Source organism: Narcine bancroftii, chromosome 5, assembly GCF_036971445.1.
Source record: "Narcine bancroftii isolate sNarBan1 chromosome 5, sNarBan1.hap1, whole genome shotgun sequence".
Taxonomy (NCBI): domain Eukaryota; kingdom Metazoa; phylum Chordata; class Chondrichthyes; order Torpediniformes; family Narcinidae; genus Narcine; species Narcine bancroftii.
The window spans coordinates 118,313,113-118,330,200 of record NC_091473.1 but is presented as its reverse complement, the minus strand read 5'-3'; the positions used below and the strand labels follow the sequence as shown (position 1 = coordinate 118,330,200).

General features: G+C 43.0%; 1 protein-coding gene across 3 annotated transcripts in view; it reads left to right on the top strand.

Moving 5' to 3' along the window:
* eif2b3 (eukaryotic translation initiation factor 2B, subunit 3 gamma) overlaps nt 1-17,088 on the top strand; it is a 102,586-nt gene that overhangs the window by 67,605 nt on the left and 17,893 nt on the right. For all 3 annotated transcript variants that reach the window (XR_011357884.1, XR_011357885.1, XM_069938871.1), the window contains exon 10: nt 7,046-7,194. Coding sequence is in view for 1 of the 3 variants with exons in the window: in XM_069938871.1 (XP_069794972.1) it covers nt 7,046-7,194 (149 nt within the window). In the remaining 2 variants the exon portion in view is untranslated. The remainder of the gene's footprint in view (nt 1-7,045; nt 7,195-17,088) is intronic.

Below are 17,088 nucleotides of genomic sequence, written 5' to 3'. Positions count from 1 at the left end.
GGTCATCACACTAGAAGAAGGATGTAACTACTGAAGAGTGTGCATGGTGTTACCTGGATGGAGAATTTCAGTTATGAGGAGCTGGATTTGTTTTCCTTGAACCGTTTGGCATGGGGACCTGACTGAAGTCACAAAGTTATAAGCGATATAGGTTAAATAGTTAGAAACTTTTCTCCATAGCAGAACTTACTTCAATTAGAGGACAGGGATTTGGGTAAGGGGTTGGAGGTCCGAGGAAGAATGTTTTCATCCAGAGGGTGGTTGGATTCTGGATTGCTCATTCCTGAGGAGGTGGTAAGTGCAGAGATTTTCCCCATGTTTAGCAGATATCTAGATCAGTATTTGACTAATCAACACATAAAAGGCTATAGACCAAGGGGTGGTATTGGGAATTAGCAAAGATGAAAACTTGATAGTCAGCATGGACATGGTAAACCAAATATTAGATTAGATTCAACATTGTGCCAAGTAAAGAATAAAGCCAATGAAATACAATCACCATCCAACCACAAGTTTAAAAAAAATAGTGCCATGTACAAATAACAACATGCAAATAAAAACAAGCAGATTCAGCAAGCAAGCAATTATAAAAGTACTGACAGTTCACTGTGAGTGCAGTACAACTCAGCGCTGTGATTTAAGGTTCAGCAGGGTCACAGCCTCAGGAAAATAAAGCTCTTGAGCCTGCTGCTGGTTTGCGAGCGAAGACTCCTATAGCACCTACCGGATGGCAGAAGAGTAAAAGTCCATAGTTAGGGTGAGATGCTTCGTTGATGATACTCTTTGCCCAGCCCAGACAGTGTTCCTCGTAAAAGTTCTCAGTGGTGGGCAATTGGGTGCTGATAATCTACTGGGCAGTTTTCACCACCCGCTGAAGTCCTTTACGGTCTTATACGAGACGATTACCATACCACACTGAGTATGCTCTCAATGGTACAGTGGTAAAAATCCATCAATATCCTGGGACAAGGGTGTACTTTCTTTATTCATGGACCGCAGGAAATAAAAGCTCTGTTGTGCCTTTTTGATCAGGATGGAAGAGTTCAGGGACCAGGTGAGATCATCAGAAATGTGCACACCAAGGAATTTGGAGCTTGATGCATGTTCCACCACAATGGAGATTGATGTAAATAGGGGCACGAGTGTGGCTTCCAGCTCACCTGAAGCCCACAATTATATCCTTGGTCTTCTGAGTGTTAAGTGCCAAGTTGTTGTCGGCACATCACGCGGCCAGCTGCTGGACCTCGTCCCTATAGGCCATCGTATCATCCCCTCTGATCATCTGCAAACTTGATTATGGAATTAGAACCATTATCTTATTCATCAAATTAAAATTTTATCTGGGCTGTGTGACAATGTGACTAATCTATAAAGTATTTCCCTTCTAATTATTTTCTGTTAGTGACCTTTTTTGTATTTTGTTTGTACGTATGATTATATGGTTGGAATTTCTGGGTAAAGAAGTGTGGAAAATACTTGGATCCAGATGAATAACAGGAACTTCCTGTTCTAGTTATTATCAATCCCACATAAGATAGAAAGGATGGGCTGCTTTTCAAAACCCTGGGTGGTCTTTGTGTATCTTTAACACCAGAAGCATTGCTCAGCTGGACAAAACAAACATTGCAGAAGTAACTCATGAGCCCACACACAGAGTTAAGCAGTAGATGATGCATCAGAATACAGTAGGTTGTAATTATGGGTAAAGCTCAATGTAAGGCAGCCCCTCCATTTGTTCATTTAAATTTGTTTAATTTAGTATTTCATCATATTTTCAATATTTGATAGAATTTGAAAGAAATGTGCAAAAATATTTTGCATTGTTTTTGCTTTTCAAGATTAGTCATCTAATAATTTAATCGACATTTTTATATGTTTACAAAAGAGCCATGCATAATCATCAGTATTTTAACAAGATTTCAATTAACTAGTTGGTTAAATTTCTGAAGTTTCATTATTTCTCTTGGTGTTTTACATCTCTCTTTCTCTTTTTCTCTCTCAATTTCTTTCCCTCTCTTTCTCTTTCAATTTCTTACCCTCCTCTCTTTCTCACTCAAGCTTTTGCTGTTTCTCTTTCTTCCCCACTCTCATTATTTTTCTCATTCACTCTCTCTCTCTGTCATACAAAGTCACTTTTAAAAAAACTCTTAACTGTTGCCATTTGCAAAGTTTTGTACAAATTTGTGTATACAGGTGTCTAACCATTTATCCAGAATTCCAAAAGCCCGCAACCTCCAAAAGCCGGCACTTTTTTCAGTAGATGGCGTCTGCTCATCAAAGACAGAATTTGGCATCAAACATGACCCGCCGCGACCCTCGCTCAACTCCTGTGTATCCCGGCACGTTCCACTAATTTATAAGCGCCTCCTAATTGCTTATACTGGGATACCCGTCTAGTGTCGTGGCGCTTTCAGTTGGCCTGGCGGTGGCTCAATGGCCGTCGCCGCAGCTGAAACTACTGTATCAACGCAGGGAAATGGAGAAGGAGGCCGGGCGACTGGGTGGGGGGGGGAGGGAGAGACTGCAACTCGTGCGGGCAAGGTTGGGGGAGAGACGGCAGCACAACTCAGTCGGGCAAGGTGGGGGAGAGATGGCAGCACAACTCGGGTGGGCGAAGTGGGGGAGAGACGGCACTGAGACTCGGGGGAGGGGGGAGGAAACGACGACACAGCAGTGCAACTTGGGTGGCGGGCTTAAAGGGATGCAAGTCAAAATAATTCCGAAATATGGAAGATTCCTAACAATGGCAGGATAAAGGTTAGGCACCTGTATTCAGACCTGAATTTTCAACGTCAATTATAAATGGGCTTAAGTTGGCCAAAGTTTCGTGTACCTGTCAAGATCAAAGGCAAGGTTAGAAAGTATAAAGAACCTTGATTTTCAAGGAATATTGGGGTTTTGGTTCAGAAAAAAAAGAGAGGTGTATAATAGTTTAGGCAGCATGGAGAAAATGAGGTACTTGAGGAGTTTAAAAAATGCAAGAAAATCTCAAAAAATAAATCAGTAAGGCTAAAAAAAGACATGTTACTTGGCAGACAATGTGAAGGAAAATCCTAAGGGTTTCTACAGTTATATTAAGAGCAAAAGGATAGTAAAGGATAAAATTGGTTCCCTTGAAGATCAGAGTTGTTGGCTTTGTATGGAGTCAAAATAAATAGGGCAGATGTTAATTTCTTTTTCCTTAGTATTCACTCAGGAAACAGACACCGAGTCATGGGAAGTAAGGAAAATGAGCAGTGAGGTCATGGAACCTATACAGATTAAAGAAAAGGAAGAGCTTGCTGTCTTAAAGCAATAAAGGTAGATAAATCCCCAGGGCCTGACAAGATATTCCCTCGGACCTTGAGGGAGACTAGTATAGAAATTACAGGGGATCTGGCAGAAATATTTAAAATGCCCTTAGCCACAGGTGTGGTGCCCGAGGTTTGGAGGGTAGCTCACATTGTTCTGTTTATAAAAGGCTCCAAAAGTAACCCTGGAAGTTATAGGCTGGTGAACCTGATGTGAGTAGTAGGTAAATTATTGAAGGTGTTCTAAGAAATTGGATATACAATTATTTGGATAGTCAGGGACTGATTAGGGATAGTCAACATAGCTTTGTGAATGGTAGGTCATGTTTAACCAACCTAATAGAACTTTTCGAGGAGATTACCAGGAAAGTTGACAAAGGAAAGGCTGTGGATGTTGTCTACGTGGATTTTAGTAAGGTTTTTGACAGGGTCACGCATGGGAGGTTAGTCAGGAAGGTTTATTCGCTCTGTATTTATGGTGAACTGGATAGGTGAAGCCAGAGTAGAGGTGCATGATTTCTTCTCAGTCTGGAGGCCTGTGACCAGTGGGTGTGCACTAGGGATCGGTACTGGGACCATTGTTGTTGGTCATCTATATCAATGATCTGGATGATAATATGGTTAATTGGATCAGCAAGTTTGCAGATAACACTAAGATTGGAGGTGTTGTGGATAGCGAAGGTTTTCAAAGCTTGCAAAGGGATTTGGTCCAGCTGGTAAAGTGGTTTGAAAGATGGCAGATGGAACTTAATGCAGACAAGTGTGAGGTGTTGCAATTTGGAAGGACAAACCAAGAAAGAACATACACAGAAAATGGTAGAGCTTTGAGGAATGTGGTAGAACTGAGGGATCTGGGAATACAGGTACATAATACCCTGAAAGTGGTGTCACGTGTGGATAGGGTTGTAGAGCTTTTAGCATATTAGCTTTAATAAGTCAAAGTATTGAGAAAAGGAGTTGGGAGGTTATGAGAAAGTTGTTTAAGATATTGCTGAAGCCATATTTGGAGTATTTGTGTGCAGTTTTGGCCACTTAAATACAGGAAGGATATCAATAAGATGGAGAGAATGCAGAGAAGATTTACTAGGATGTTACCAGACTTCAGGAACTGAGTACAGGAAAAGGTTAAACAGGTTACGACTTTATTGCCTGGAATGTAGAAGAATGAGGAGTGATTTGATAGAAGGTGTTTAAAATTATGAGAGGGGATAGACAGAGTAAATGTAGATTCAAACAAAAGGACATGGGTTAAGGGTAAAAGGGAAAATGTGTAGGGGGATCACGAAGGGGAGCTACTTCACTCAGAGTGGGGATAATGAGCTTCCAGCTGAAGTGGTGAGTATGGGATTGATTTAAAAGAAATTTGGGACAGGTACCTGAATGGGAGAGGTATAGAAGGCTATGGACTGAGTGTAGGTCAGTGGGACTAGAAAAGACTAGAGGGGCCAAGTAGCCTTTCTCTGTGCAGTAATTGTTCTGTGGTTCTGTGGTGTTCATGTTGGTGTTTTACATCTCTCTTTCTCTCTCAATCTCTTGCCTTCTCCCCCCCCAGTCTCTCTCTCTCTCTCTCTTCTCTCTCTCTCTCCCCTCAATCTCTCTCTCCCCTCAATCTCTCTCTCCCCTCAATCTCTCTCTCCCCTCAATCTCTCTCTCCCCTCAATCTCTCTCTCCCCTCAATCTCTCTCTCCCCTCAATCTCTCTCTCCCCTCAATCTCTCTCTCCCCTCAATCTCTCTCTCCCCTCAATCTCTCTCTCCCCTCAATCTCTCTCTCCCCTCAATCTCTCTCTCCCCTCAATCTCTCTCTCCCCTCAATCTCTCTCTCCCCTCAATCTCTCTCTCCCCTCAATCTCTCTCTCCCCTCAATCTCTCTCTCCCCTCAATCTCTCTCTCCCCCTCAATCTCTCTCTCCCCCTCAATCTCTGTCTCTCCCCCTCAATCTCTGTCTCTTCCCCTCAATCTCTGTCTCTTCCCCTCAATCTCTGTCTCTTCCCCTCAATCTCTGTCTCTTCCCCTCAATCTCTGTCTCTTCCCCTCAATCTCTGTCTCTTCCCCTCAATCTCTGTCTCTTCCCCTCAATCTCTCTCGTTCTCCCTCCGTCTCTCTCGTTCTCCCTCCGTCTCTCTCGTTCTCCCTCCGTCTCTCTCGTTCTCCCTCCGTCTCTCTCGTTCTCCCTCCGTCTCTCTCGTTCTCCCTCCGTCTCTCTCGTTCTCCCTCCGTCTCTCTCGTTCTCCCTCCGTCTCTCTCGTTCTCCCTCCGTCTCTCTCGTTCTCCCTCCGTCTCTCTCGTTCTCCCTCCGTCTCTCTCGTTCTCCCTCCGTCTCTCTCGTTCTCCCTCCGTCTCTCTCGTTCTCCCTCCGTCTCTCTCGTTCTCCCTCCGTCTCTCTCGTTCTCCCTCCGTCTCTCTCGTTCTCCCTCCGTCTCTCTCGTTCTCCCTCCGTCTCTCTCGTTCTCCCTCCGTCTCTCTCGTTCTCCCTCCGTCTCTCTCGTTCTCCCTCCGTCTCTCTCGTTCTCCCTCCGTCTCTCTCGTTCTCCCTCCGTCTCTCTCGTTCTCCCTCCGTCTCTCTCGTTCTCCCTCCGTCTCTCTCGTTCTCCCTCCGTCTCTCTCGTTCTCCCTCCGTCTCTCTCGTTCTCCCTCCGTCTCTCTCGTTCTCCCTCCGTCTCTCTCGTTCTTCCTCCGTCTCTCTCGTTCTTCCTCCGTCTCTCTCGTTCTTCCTCCGTCTCTCTCGTTCTTCCTCCGTCTCTCTCGTTCTTCCTCCGTCTCTCTCGTTCTTCCTCCGTCTCTCTCGTTCTTCCTCCGTCTCTCTCTCTTTCCCTCCGCCTTTCTCTCTCTCCCTCGGTGTCTCTCTCCCTCGCTCTCTCTCCCTCTCCCTCGCTCTCTCTCCCTCTCCCTCGCTCTCGCTCTCTCTCCCTCGCTCTCTCTCCCTCTCCCTCGCTCTCTCTCCCTCTCCCTCGCTCTCTCTCCCTCTCCCTCGCTCTCTCTCCCTCTCCCTCGCTCTCTCTCCCTCTCCCTCGCTCTCTCTCCCTCTCCCTCGCTCTCTCTCCCTCTCCCTCGCTCTCTCTCCCTCTCCCTCGCTCTCTCTCCCTCTCCCTCGCTCTCTCTCCCTCTCCCTCACTCTCTCTCCCTCTCCCTCACTCTCTCTCCCTCTCCCTCGGTGTCTCTCCCTCTCCCTCGGTGTCTCTCCCTCTCCCTCGCTCTCTCTCCCTCTCCCTCGCTCTCTCTCCCTCTCCCTCGCTCTCTCTCCCTCTCCCTCGCTCTCTCTCCCTCTCCCTCGCTCTCTCTCCCTCTCCCTCGCTCTCTCTCCCTCTCCCTCGCTCTCTCTCCCTCTCCCTCGCTCTCTCTCCCTCTCCCTCGCTCTCTCTCTCGTTCTCCCACTATCTCTCTTCTCCACAATCTCTCAATCTCTTACCCTCTTTCTCCTCTACTTTTACTCTTTTCCTCACTCACTCTCTTTCTGTTTTACAAAGTCACATTTAAAACAACTCTTTATTGCCACTTGCTAAGATTTGTTCCATGTTTTATCTGTCTACTACAGCTTTTGTACAAATTTGTTTATACTAAGGCCTAGATTTTCAATAACAATTATAAATGGGCTTAAATTGGCCAGTTTGCTTCTATGTTTCATGTGAATAAACTTAAAAGTTGAGCTGCACGCAAGACCATGAAAATAATCAGTCAACACTTGAGTATTTATTTTATCTTACCCAGGATTATGTACATACATTTTCACTTTAATGTTTTTTTTACCCCCACACAGGTTGGAGCTGACTGCATGATCGGCAGTTTCACAGAAGTTGCAGAGAAGTCCTCTATCAAGCGGTCAATCATTGGGGCCTCATGCACAATCAAAGAGAAAGTTAAAATTACTAATTCAGTGATCATGGATTATGTCATTATTGAAGAGGGGTAAGTGAGAATACTAAAACATAAGGAAAATGTTAGAATGCTGCACTCTTAAGTTTGCTGTCATAGTTACAGTACTTCACAAAATTTTGGTTGGAAGAAATTATTCACATGATTTATTCTATTTCAATTGCCATTGCTATCTGATGGATAAACACCATGTAAATAGCTTTGTTGTAATGCAGCCACCAGTAATGAGGATGTTGAATCCTTGCCCTGTTCAATCTTCTCTCTTTGGCTTGGCTTCGCGGACGAAGATTTATGGAGGGGGTAAATGTCCACGTCAGCTGCAGGCTCGTTTGTGGCTGACAAGTCCGATGCGGGACAGGCAGACAAGGTTGCAGCGGTTGCAGGGGAAAATTGGTGGGTTGGAGTTGGGTATTGGGTTTTTCCTCCTTTGCCTTTTGTCAGTGAGGTGGGCTCTGCGGTCTTCTTCAAAGGAGGTTGCTGCCCGCCAAACTGTGAGGCGCCAAGATGCACGGTTTGAGGCGATATCAGCCCACTGGCGGTGGTCAATGTGGCAGGCACCAAGAGATTTCTTTAGGCAGTCCTTGTACCTTTTCTTTGGTGCACCTCTGTCACGGTGGCCAGTGGAGAGCTCGCCATATAACACGATCTTGGGAAGGCGATGGTCCTCCCTTCTGGAGACGTGACCCACCCAGCGCAGCTGGATCTTCAGCAGCGTGGACTCGATGCTGTCAACCTCTGCCATCTAATGGAGGTGGAAAAATACACTTGCTTTTCTGTCTCTTGTTCCTGTATGTTGATGATCCTAATTCACACTGTAGCAATCAGTTTGCATCTTTTATCAGATATTTGCTTTTTGGAAGAAGATATTTGACCTAAGTCAATAGTATTTTGGAAGAGAACTGGAAGAGAGATTTAAAATGTAAAAGTTGATGAATAAAATATAATTCTATAATGGCTACTATGGTAGAGCTACTAAAGAAATACAAACACACACGTCAGAGTAGTCAATTCAAGACTGATTTATTCAGGGTTTACGGGCTTATTTTATATACTGTGTGTCCCGGGCTGCACAGGACAAGGTGGAACGACACTATGAGATTACTGCCAATCCACGGGACCGGCAGGTTTAAATTTAGCTTTGTAAGTGTCCTGCGCCTTCCGGCAGGAGACTCAACAGCTCAACGTTCCAGTACCTCGGCACTCAGTATCCCTCCATTAGGTGAGTAGGCAGACGTCCGCATTATGGTTCTGCACGCCCGCAGAACCGCGCCGGTGACAGTTCACGTTGCTACACTGTGCACCCGCTCGGCCCACTACGCAGCCGCTACAGTTCCTTTATTCTGTACTCCAGTTTACTACCCCGACACAGTATATTACTAAGGTATATTTATGCTTCAAGAATCCTTTACACAAAATACACAAAATTTGTTTTTCCTTTGTCCTGTGAGGGCACACAAAAGTGCCACTCGTCTAGTGCTCAATCAAGAGGAAATGGAGAAGCAAAAGATAGGGCCCTAAGTGATATCGTGTGTCCATAGATACCGCCACCATCGATGCCGTTACCTCTTGCATTCCCGTAACCTCTCGTCCATTCCAGCAGTGAGCCTGACATCCAGTTTTCTCAGCCCCAGATTCTGAACCCGCAATGCAATTATCAGCATCCTGGAGCCCTGTTCACCATCAGTACTTTCATGAATTGCGATTCCTATATCTGGTTCTCATGAGCCAGTCTCCAGCATCCAGCAGTATAGTATGGTATGAAGCTTTTGGCTGTCGAGTGCCTTGGTTGTCTGCTGCTGTGGTCTCCTACCCTGTAGTGTCCTCTCCCAGACTTCTCTTCGGCAGGGGAGAGGGGATATGTCCTTTGGGGAAAAAAAAACAGACTTTGCCTATTTTCTCTGGAGTTTAGAAGAATTCTTAAGTGGCTTGATGAAGTAGATGCAGGGATGGTGCATGGACACCATGGCAACTCCCAACCTGGTTACCCCAGAACTGAGAAAGACAACTTTGGGAGTACATGAGAATACAACCCCTTCAAGAAGCCTGCAAACCTGACTAGAATGTATATTTGGCAAATCTTGGTTGTCACTGACTCAAAATTCTGGAAGCCTGATCTATTAGCTTCTTTGGAGCATTTTTACTCTTCAGACTGCAGTGTTTAAGAAGTAAACATAAAGTGTTATATCAGTGCAATCTGGGATGAACAAAGAAATCAGCTTCACTTGTATCTCCAACAAAGTAATTTAAAGGAAGGAATCCCAAATTTTAATTTTATTTATTATAGGGAAGGTAAACATTTTAGATATATCTGCAGAAAAGGACCTCATATTTGGAATACTTATCCTGATCTTTATCCGGGTGTAACCCTATAATATAGACGACTATTTTTTTATTGTTTTCTCAGCCAGCGTTCATTGTTCAGACGATTGATGTTGTTAGTATTTGTTTTTCAAACAGAACTGTGTGCAGCGAGTGCCAAAATTACACAGAGGTTTCCTGTAATACACTGAAGTTCAGTTTCATGCTTGCATCTTTTGCCCTAGCCCACCCACATTCATAATTACTGTTTAGGAGCATCAATAAGCTCTGAATGTACAACTTTCAGAGCCCTAGAAGTCTGCTTGATGGTATTCAAAGTAATCTCCATGGTGGCTGTGTTTGATCATGGAGGTATGTGGTAGCTTTGAACTAACATGTTTTAAAAAAAAATGTTCAGGTCTGTAATCAATTCACGTTATTTTCATATAAAAGATCAGAAAAAACATACAACATTATATATGGTTGTAATTAGCAGACGTTTTTAAAAAAACTATGGTTTTCATCAGCTTTCGAGTTTGTAAGCATATATTTCATTTCAACAACTTATTTTTCTTGTTTAATGTAATTTCACTGTAACAAAATTGGTTCATTAAAGTAGCTTTGTTAATTGTGGCAATGTACTGGAGGAATGCAGCAAGTCAAGCCACATCAATGGGAGAATAAAAGTTTGTCAACGTTGCGGGCTAGAACCCAGTGAAGTTTTCCAGTCCACAATGTTGACAATTCTTGGTTTTCCTCCCATTGACATTGCTCTACTTTCTGAGCTCCTCCAGCACATTGTGTGTTGCTCCAGATCTCTCATATGTCCAGCTTCTGTCAGTAGTGGCATTGGTAGAAGTAACAAAGCACATCCCTTTCAGAGACAAAATCCCTGCTTCACTAGAAGAATATCTTGTGGCATTACAAATACATCGAATGGGACAACTTAGAGTAAGCTAAGTAGCTCCAAAATTGGCCTCCATGAATTCTGTGGACCATAGCAGCTGAAAATGTGCACCAACCTAGTCTAACTTCATCCCATACTCAATTATTACATCAACGAGGAGATTAACCCCGGTTCATTGACGTGCAGAAAGGTATGTCGGAAACAGCATCAGAGTCACCTAAAATTGATGGTGCTGACCTGTTGTAACTGCAATATAAAATCATATGTGTGCTAAGTAGCAAAAGCATCATGCAATTGACCGAGCCAGGTTATCTCAAGACCAACAAATTGTATTAAAACTCTGTAGTCCTGCCATCATTAGTTATGAACAGAACTGAAGAGGAGGCTCTTTGAACATTCCCATCCTAATTGGTTACAGGTCCCGTCAGGAGTTTTAGAAGCAAGGTTGAAGCTTTTGCAACCCTGTTCAGCCAAATTTCTGAGTCGTTGATCCATCTTCGCTTCCTTTTGAGAACCTCAATCTCACAAAAGCAACCTGCAGTCAATTTGATTCACATTATGCAACTGATTCTATTGGTTACACGGGCTGGATACCTGGAACTTAGAACCTCTGCTGTAGTGCTGAAACCCTGCACTCCAGAATTAGCCAAGGTCTTTCAGACTTGTTACAACACTGGCAATATACACACATGTGGAAAACTACCCAGTTATGTCCTGTTCATATAAAGAAGACTCGATGCTGTCAACCTCTGCCATCTCGAGTACTTCGACGTTAGGGATGAAAGCGCTCCAATGGATGTTGAGGATGGAGCGGAGACAACGCTGGTGGAAGCGTTCTAGGAGCCGTAGGTGGTGCCGGTAGAGGACCCATGATTCGGAGCACTTCTCCAGAATGGAGAACCATCGCCTTCCCAAGATCATGTTATATGGCGAGCTCCCCACTGGTCACCGTGACAGAGGTGCACCAAAGAAAAGGTACAAGGACTGCCTAAAGAAATCTCTTGGTGCCTGCCACATTGACCACCGCCAGTGGGCTGATAACGCCTCAAATCGTGCATCTTGGCGCCTCACAGTTTGGCGGGCAGCAACCTCCTTTGAAGAAGACCGCAGAGCCCACCTCACTGACAAAAGGCAAAGGAGGAAAAACCCAACACCCAACCCCAACCAACCAATTTTCCCCTGCAACCGCTGCAACCGTGTCTGCCTGTCCCGCATCGGACTTGTCAGCCACAAACGAGCCTGCAGCTGACTTGGACTTTTTACCCCCTCCATAAATCTTCGTCCGCGAAGCCAAGCCAAAGAAAGAATATAAAGAAGAACAAATCAAATCCATTTAATTCTCATCCATTCAATCTAATCTCAGTTATCAGTAAAGCTATTAAATGGCACATTCACCTATAAACTGCTGACTGGTGTTCAGTTCAAGTTTTGGACCACTCAGCTCAGGACCAATCAAATGTGGACTAAATAATTAATTTACAGGGCAGACGTAAGAATAATTTCTGTTGATGTCATAATAGCATTTGACTGATTAAAACGTTTTTTTTTTAAAAGTCATGTGGACATCAAGGGAAAATAATTCCACCAGTCGGAGTCCTGGCTCGCACAAAGATGTGATTTTTGGAGGTCAGTGATCCCAGCTCCAAGCGATTGCTGCAGGAATGCCTCACCAATTTCACTTGCCTTTATTTCATCATGTGAAGTGGGAGGTGGGGGATGGGGTAGCATGATCAATTCAATATGCAATTCCTGAGTAAATGAAGCAGCCTGTCCTTGCATTCAGCAAAATCGAAGCAGCATTCAGGATAGGTGGGTAAGCATTTGCACCACAAAAGTTCCATAACTTGTCATTCTCTGACAAAAGAGAATCTAACTTCCTACCCAAAACATTTAATTGCATTACCATCACTGAGTCTCACTCCTTTAACCTACTGGGATTATCATAAATTCCGCGACGACAAGAACAGATCAGAAGCTGTGGCAATTGATTCACCTTCAGACAAACTGGACCATTTATTTCCACATCTGTGAAGTACACCAGGATACTCTCCATTTGCCCATGTCTCGCTCCAGCAACATTCAGGAGGTTTGGCGTGAGCCTGGACAAAGCCACCTGCTTGATTGATTTACATTAATTTACTCAACCACTGGTGCACAATGGTTGCAGTGTTGACCACCAATAAAATACATTGTAGAATTTCACATGGGTTTCTCTACTATCACCTGCAAACCCATGATCTCCACTGCCAAGGGGACATTGGCTTGCAGTGCATAGAAAAACCACCAACTGCAAGTTCTCCTCCACTACTTCAAAACTTTTGTATTTTGTTCAGTTTCTTTTAGTTTTATTTGTTCCTTGTTTCTCCAGGTATGTGTTTAATTTTTGTAAGCAAAACTCTCATTCCGAAGGCAGTAAGCTGTTCTGTGCAATTTCTTTGATCCTCTACCCATGATCTTCAATGTTGGTTCTAAATCCTGGATTACCACACTGCAATATTTTTGGAGTCACTTCATGAGAAGGACATCAGCAATGGAAGGTGTGGTTCCCTGGCACCTTTTTGAGGGTCAGGTCTTTGCCAGTGGTGCCCAAATCCTGAAACATTATTAACTTCTTTATTATTTATTATGAAATAGGCTAACTTGATTTGTTTTGTCTACTAGATTGGTAATGCACACAAACATTATTAAATGTTCAATCGTATGAGTAAAAAATCAAGTATTTCTAGCAAGATTTCCCTTTTCTAAATGATTCTCAATGAGAATGCCATTTTCATAAATTGGCTACTTGATTGGTGAGTCTTTTCACTAAAATGTGAAAAAAAATCAAACCATATGAAAACGAAAATAAAGAATCACCTTTTAGATTCTACACTTGTAGGAAACTAAGAAGTAATTTGAGTTCAAAGTTCAGATTTATTGCCAGAGTACATAATTAATATTCTAATTAGAACATAGAACATTACAGCCCTTCAGCCATGACGTTGTGCTGCGCAGTAATAAACCTACTCCACAACAATCTTAATTTTTCCCTATCTCTCTCCCATAACTGTGTATTTATCTTACCAAGAGAGGCTAAACATATTCTCTTTCACTTTTCACTGTTACCTTTCTCTCTTTCTCCATCTCATTCCTTCTTTTCACCATCATCATTTACCGCCTCTCAATCGTTATTCCTTTGTTGTCTCATTCTCATCGTTCTCATTTTCTCATTGGCCATCAGATACCGAGACTACAAATGTCGCTGAGAGGTTAAAATCTGGACTAATTTTTAATGATAAATTGGCAAAATTTTAAAGGGGACCAGGAGCCAGATTCAGAGTCATGAAGGAATTTCAGTAATCATTGCATGGATGTTCTAAACTTGCTTGTCTTTTTTTAAAAAAATATTTTTATTAATTTCAATAACAATAAATTGAACGGTACAATTATGGAATGTGCCACATAAAAAAAGGAGATGAAAAAAACCCTGCAAGCATAATCAGAATCAAGATTTATTGTCATGAGCATGTCATAAAATTCAATATTTTGCGGCAGCGTCCATAGTGTAAACATACATATTATAACCATCTTGCAACATGATATAACAACAATAATAGTGGACGAAAAGTAAGGCAGTGTCTCTGGTTCATCGACTATTCAGGAATCTGATGGCAGCAGGGAAGAAACTGTCCTTGTGCCGCTGAGTGCTCGACTTTAGGCTCCTGTACCTTTTCCCCAATGGTAGCAGAGTGAAGAGGGAATGGGGGTCTTTGAGATAGAGGCTGCTTTTTTTAACACACTGCCTCATGTAGATATCCTTGATGGAGTGAAGTCTGGTGCCTGTGATGTTGCAGGCCAAGTTAACAACCCTCTGGAGTTTATTCTTGTCCTGAGAGTTGATGCCTCCATACCAGGCAATGATGCAACCAGCCAGAATGCTCTCCACAGTATACCTGTTGAGGTTTAGGAGAGTCTTCGGTGACATGCTGAATCTCCTCAGACACTTCACAAAGCATAGTTGCTGGCAAGCCTTCTTTGTGACATGGAGACTCCAGGACAGATCCTCGGAGATGTTGACACCCAGAAATTTGAAGTTCTTGACCCTCTCCACTACTGAGTCCTCTATGAGGACTAGGACTGAGTCGTGTTCCCCTGACTTCCTCTTGAAGTCCACAATCATCTTGGTTTTGCTGAAGTTGAGCGCAAGGTTGTTGTCGTTGCACCACTCAACGAGCTGATCTATCTCCCTCCTGGTCGCTTCCTCATTGCTGTTTGTGATTCTGCCGACAACTGTGGTGTCATTGGCAAACTTGTAGATGGCATTGGAATTATGCCTGGTCGCACAGTCGGTGGATTTATAATGAGTAGAGCAGTGGGCTAAGCATGCATTCTTGGGGTGCGCCTGTGTTGATCATCAGTGAGGAGGAGACGTTTCCAATTTGTACTGACTGTGGCCTTCCAATGAAAAAGTCAAGGATCCAGTTGCAGAGGGGGCAGTGGGGGGGGGTGGTACAGAGGCCTAGAGTTTGTAACTTCTTGACCAGCACTGAGGGAATAATGGTATTGAAGGCTGAGCTGTAGTCGATGAAGAGCAGCCGTCTGTATGAATTGCATACAAATGCATTCCAAAGCACAGCCATAATAAAGAAAGGAGATAATAAATTTAATTTTAGCAAAACCCTTAAACTGTACAGTTATATTATAATATAGTAATCAACCAAAAAAGAGAACAAAAACCTATAATCAAAACCCCTTCCATTTGACAAGGTTAGAAAAAAAACCTAGCACGTAGGTTTCGAGTGATGACAACTCAGAAACCGACAACACAACATTGAAGTTTAGAACAATCTTAAAACTTTAGATTATAGTAATAATAATCCATAAAAGGGCCCCATGTCTTTGAAAAAAATTAGTATTCGAAGTTTTAATACCTGAATCATGACATGATATCTAACCATTTTATGTGTGTCGATGGAGTGCTATCTTTCAATTTGATCAATATTGCACGTCTGGCGATTAATGAAGTAAAAGATAAAATTTGGCTCTGAGATGAAGTCAATAAAACATCATCATCATCAGATAATCCCAGCAGAGCAATTAAAGGTCAAGGTTCCAATTTAACCTTGAGAATCACTGATAGTGTGTGAAAAATATCTTGCCAAAATTTAACTTTTTTTCACTCATACCTTAAGAGGTCAGGCCCAAAACTGCCACATTGACCACCGCCAGTGGGCTGATATCGCCTCAAACTGTGCATCTTGGCGCCTCACAGTTTGGCGGGCAGCAACCTCCTTTGAAGAAGAGCGCAGAGCCCACCTCACTGACAAAAGGCAAAGGAGGAAAAACCCAACACCCAACCCCAACCAACCAATTTTCCCCTGCAGCCGCTGCAACCGTGTCTGCCTGTCCATCGGACTTGTCAGCCACAAACGAGCCTGCAGCTGACGTGGACTTTTACCCCCTCCATAAATCTTCGTTCGCGAAGCCAAGCCAAAGAAAAGAAGGCCCAAACCATTAGTAATATATCTTTACCTGGCTAGGTTCCTCCAGCATTTCTGTCTTTTGACTTCAATCACAGCATCCGCAGACTTGCGTGTTTCACTTTGAAACCATTTTCTAATGGGCTGCAAAGTTGAAGCTGGAATTTACAGCTTATTTTCATGGTGAAGCTTTTAAAAATTGGTATTTTATCTTTTCCTTTGCTGAAGTTCTGTACCTTTGCATCCTTCAGAACTCATTCAAATAGCTCTTAAAATGAGGTAAAACTTTGAGTGCTGCAATGACGAGTCAGCCATAAGACCATTGCATCAGGGACTTCTTAATGTCTCGCTCAAAACTCCATTGGACATCAAACGGATAGAGATCACAAATAAGAAGCATGTTGTGCACTTTTCATCCTGACTTAGGAGAGTTGAACGCAACTAAAGTGCCGCAGCTGCAAGTGAACTGTTGTTAACCTAAAGTTGAACCATGGGCCTTCTTAACTTAGATGGGGAAGCAGTATTTTGAAGTTTCCTTTTAATTCACTTTCAGGAATGATCCAACATCTCATATTTTTAAAATTATTTTGATTTATCCTGAATCACCTATTTTAGGTATGTGCAGTCACTTGACCATTTTCTAAATCAAAAATCACAAGTTAAAAAAAGCTACATGCATTTTAAATATTCAAGAACATTCTTTAAGGACTTTTGTTCTTAAAAGTTGAAAATTTGATATTTGTTTTCTTTGCTCTTCACCAAGAACCATAAAGATAAACAATATAGATAATAAACCTTCACCATGTGAAGGAGCCAGGCATGCAATGTGTTGATCCTTGGTTCTGCTAGAATTGTTTGTTTACACAAAAGGCAAGGGAGCATATACTAGTAGTAATTAGAGTTTTTTTTCCCCTATTTAACTTGCTTGGTGGTCCACTATTCAGAGCTCAATCATTATGATCTCACATCAGAAGCTGGCACCTAAATGGCTGAGTCTTCCAATAAGCAATACTGCCAAAATAAACTCTTAAACCCTATAGCCATTGTAGCAAGGAGCTGATCAGTCTGCCTGTGACTGAGATAGGATAAATAATGACAGATCTGTATATACAGATATTCTTGCTCATCATTTTGTGAGGGAGTTGTTTACAGGAAGCTAGCAGGAAGTTTAATGCCATTTTAAAATAAAACAAACCAAGGTTTAAGGTTTATTTCTGAAGCTTGGAGTTGATGAGTAGAAAATTTGCAAAATGATGGAGTGGT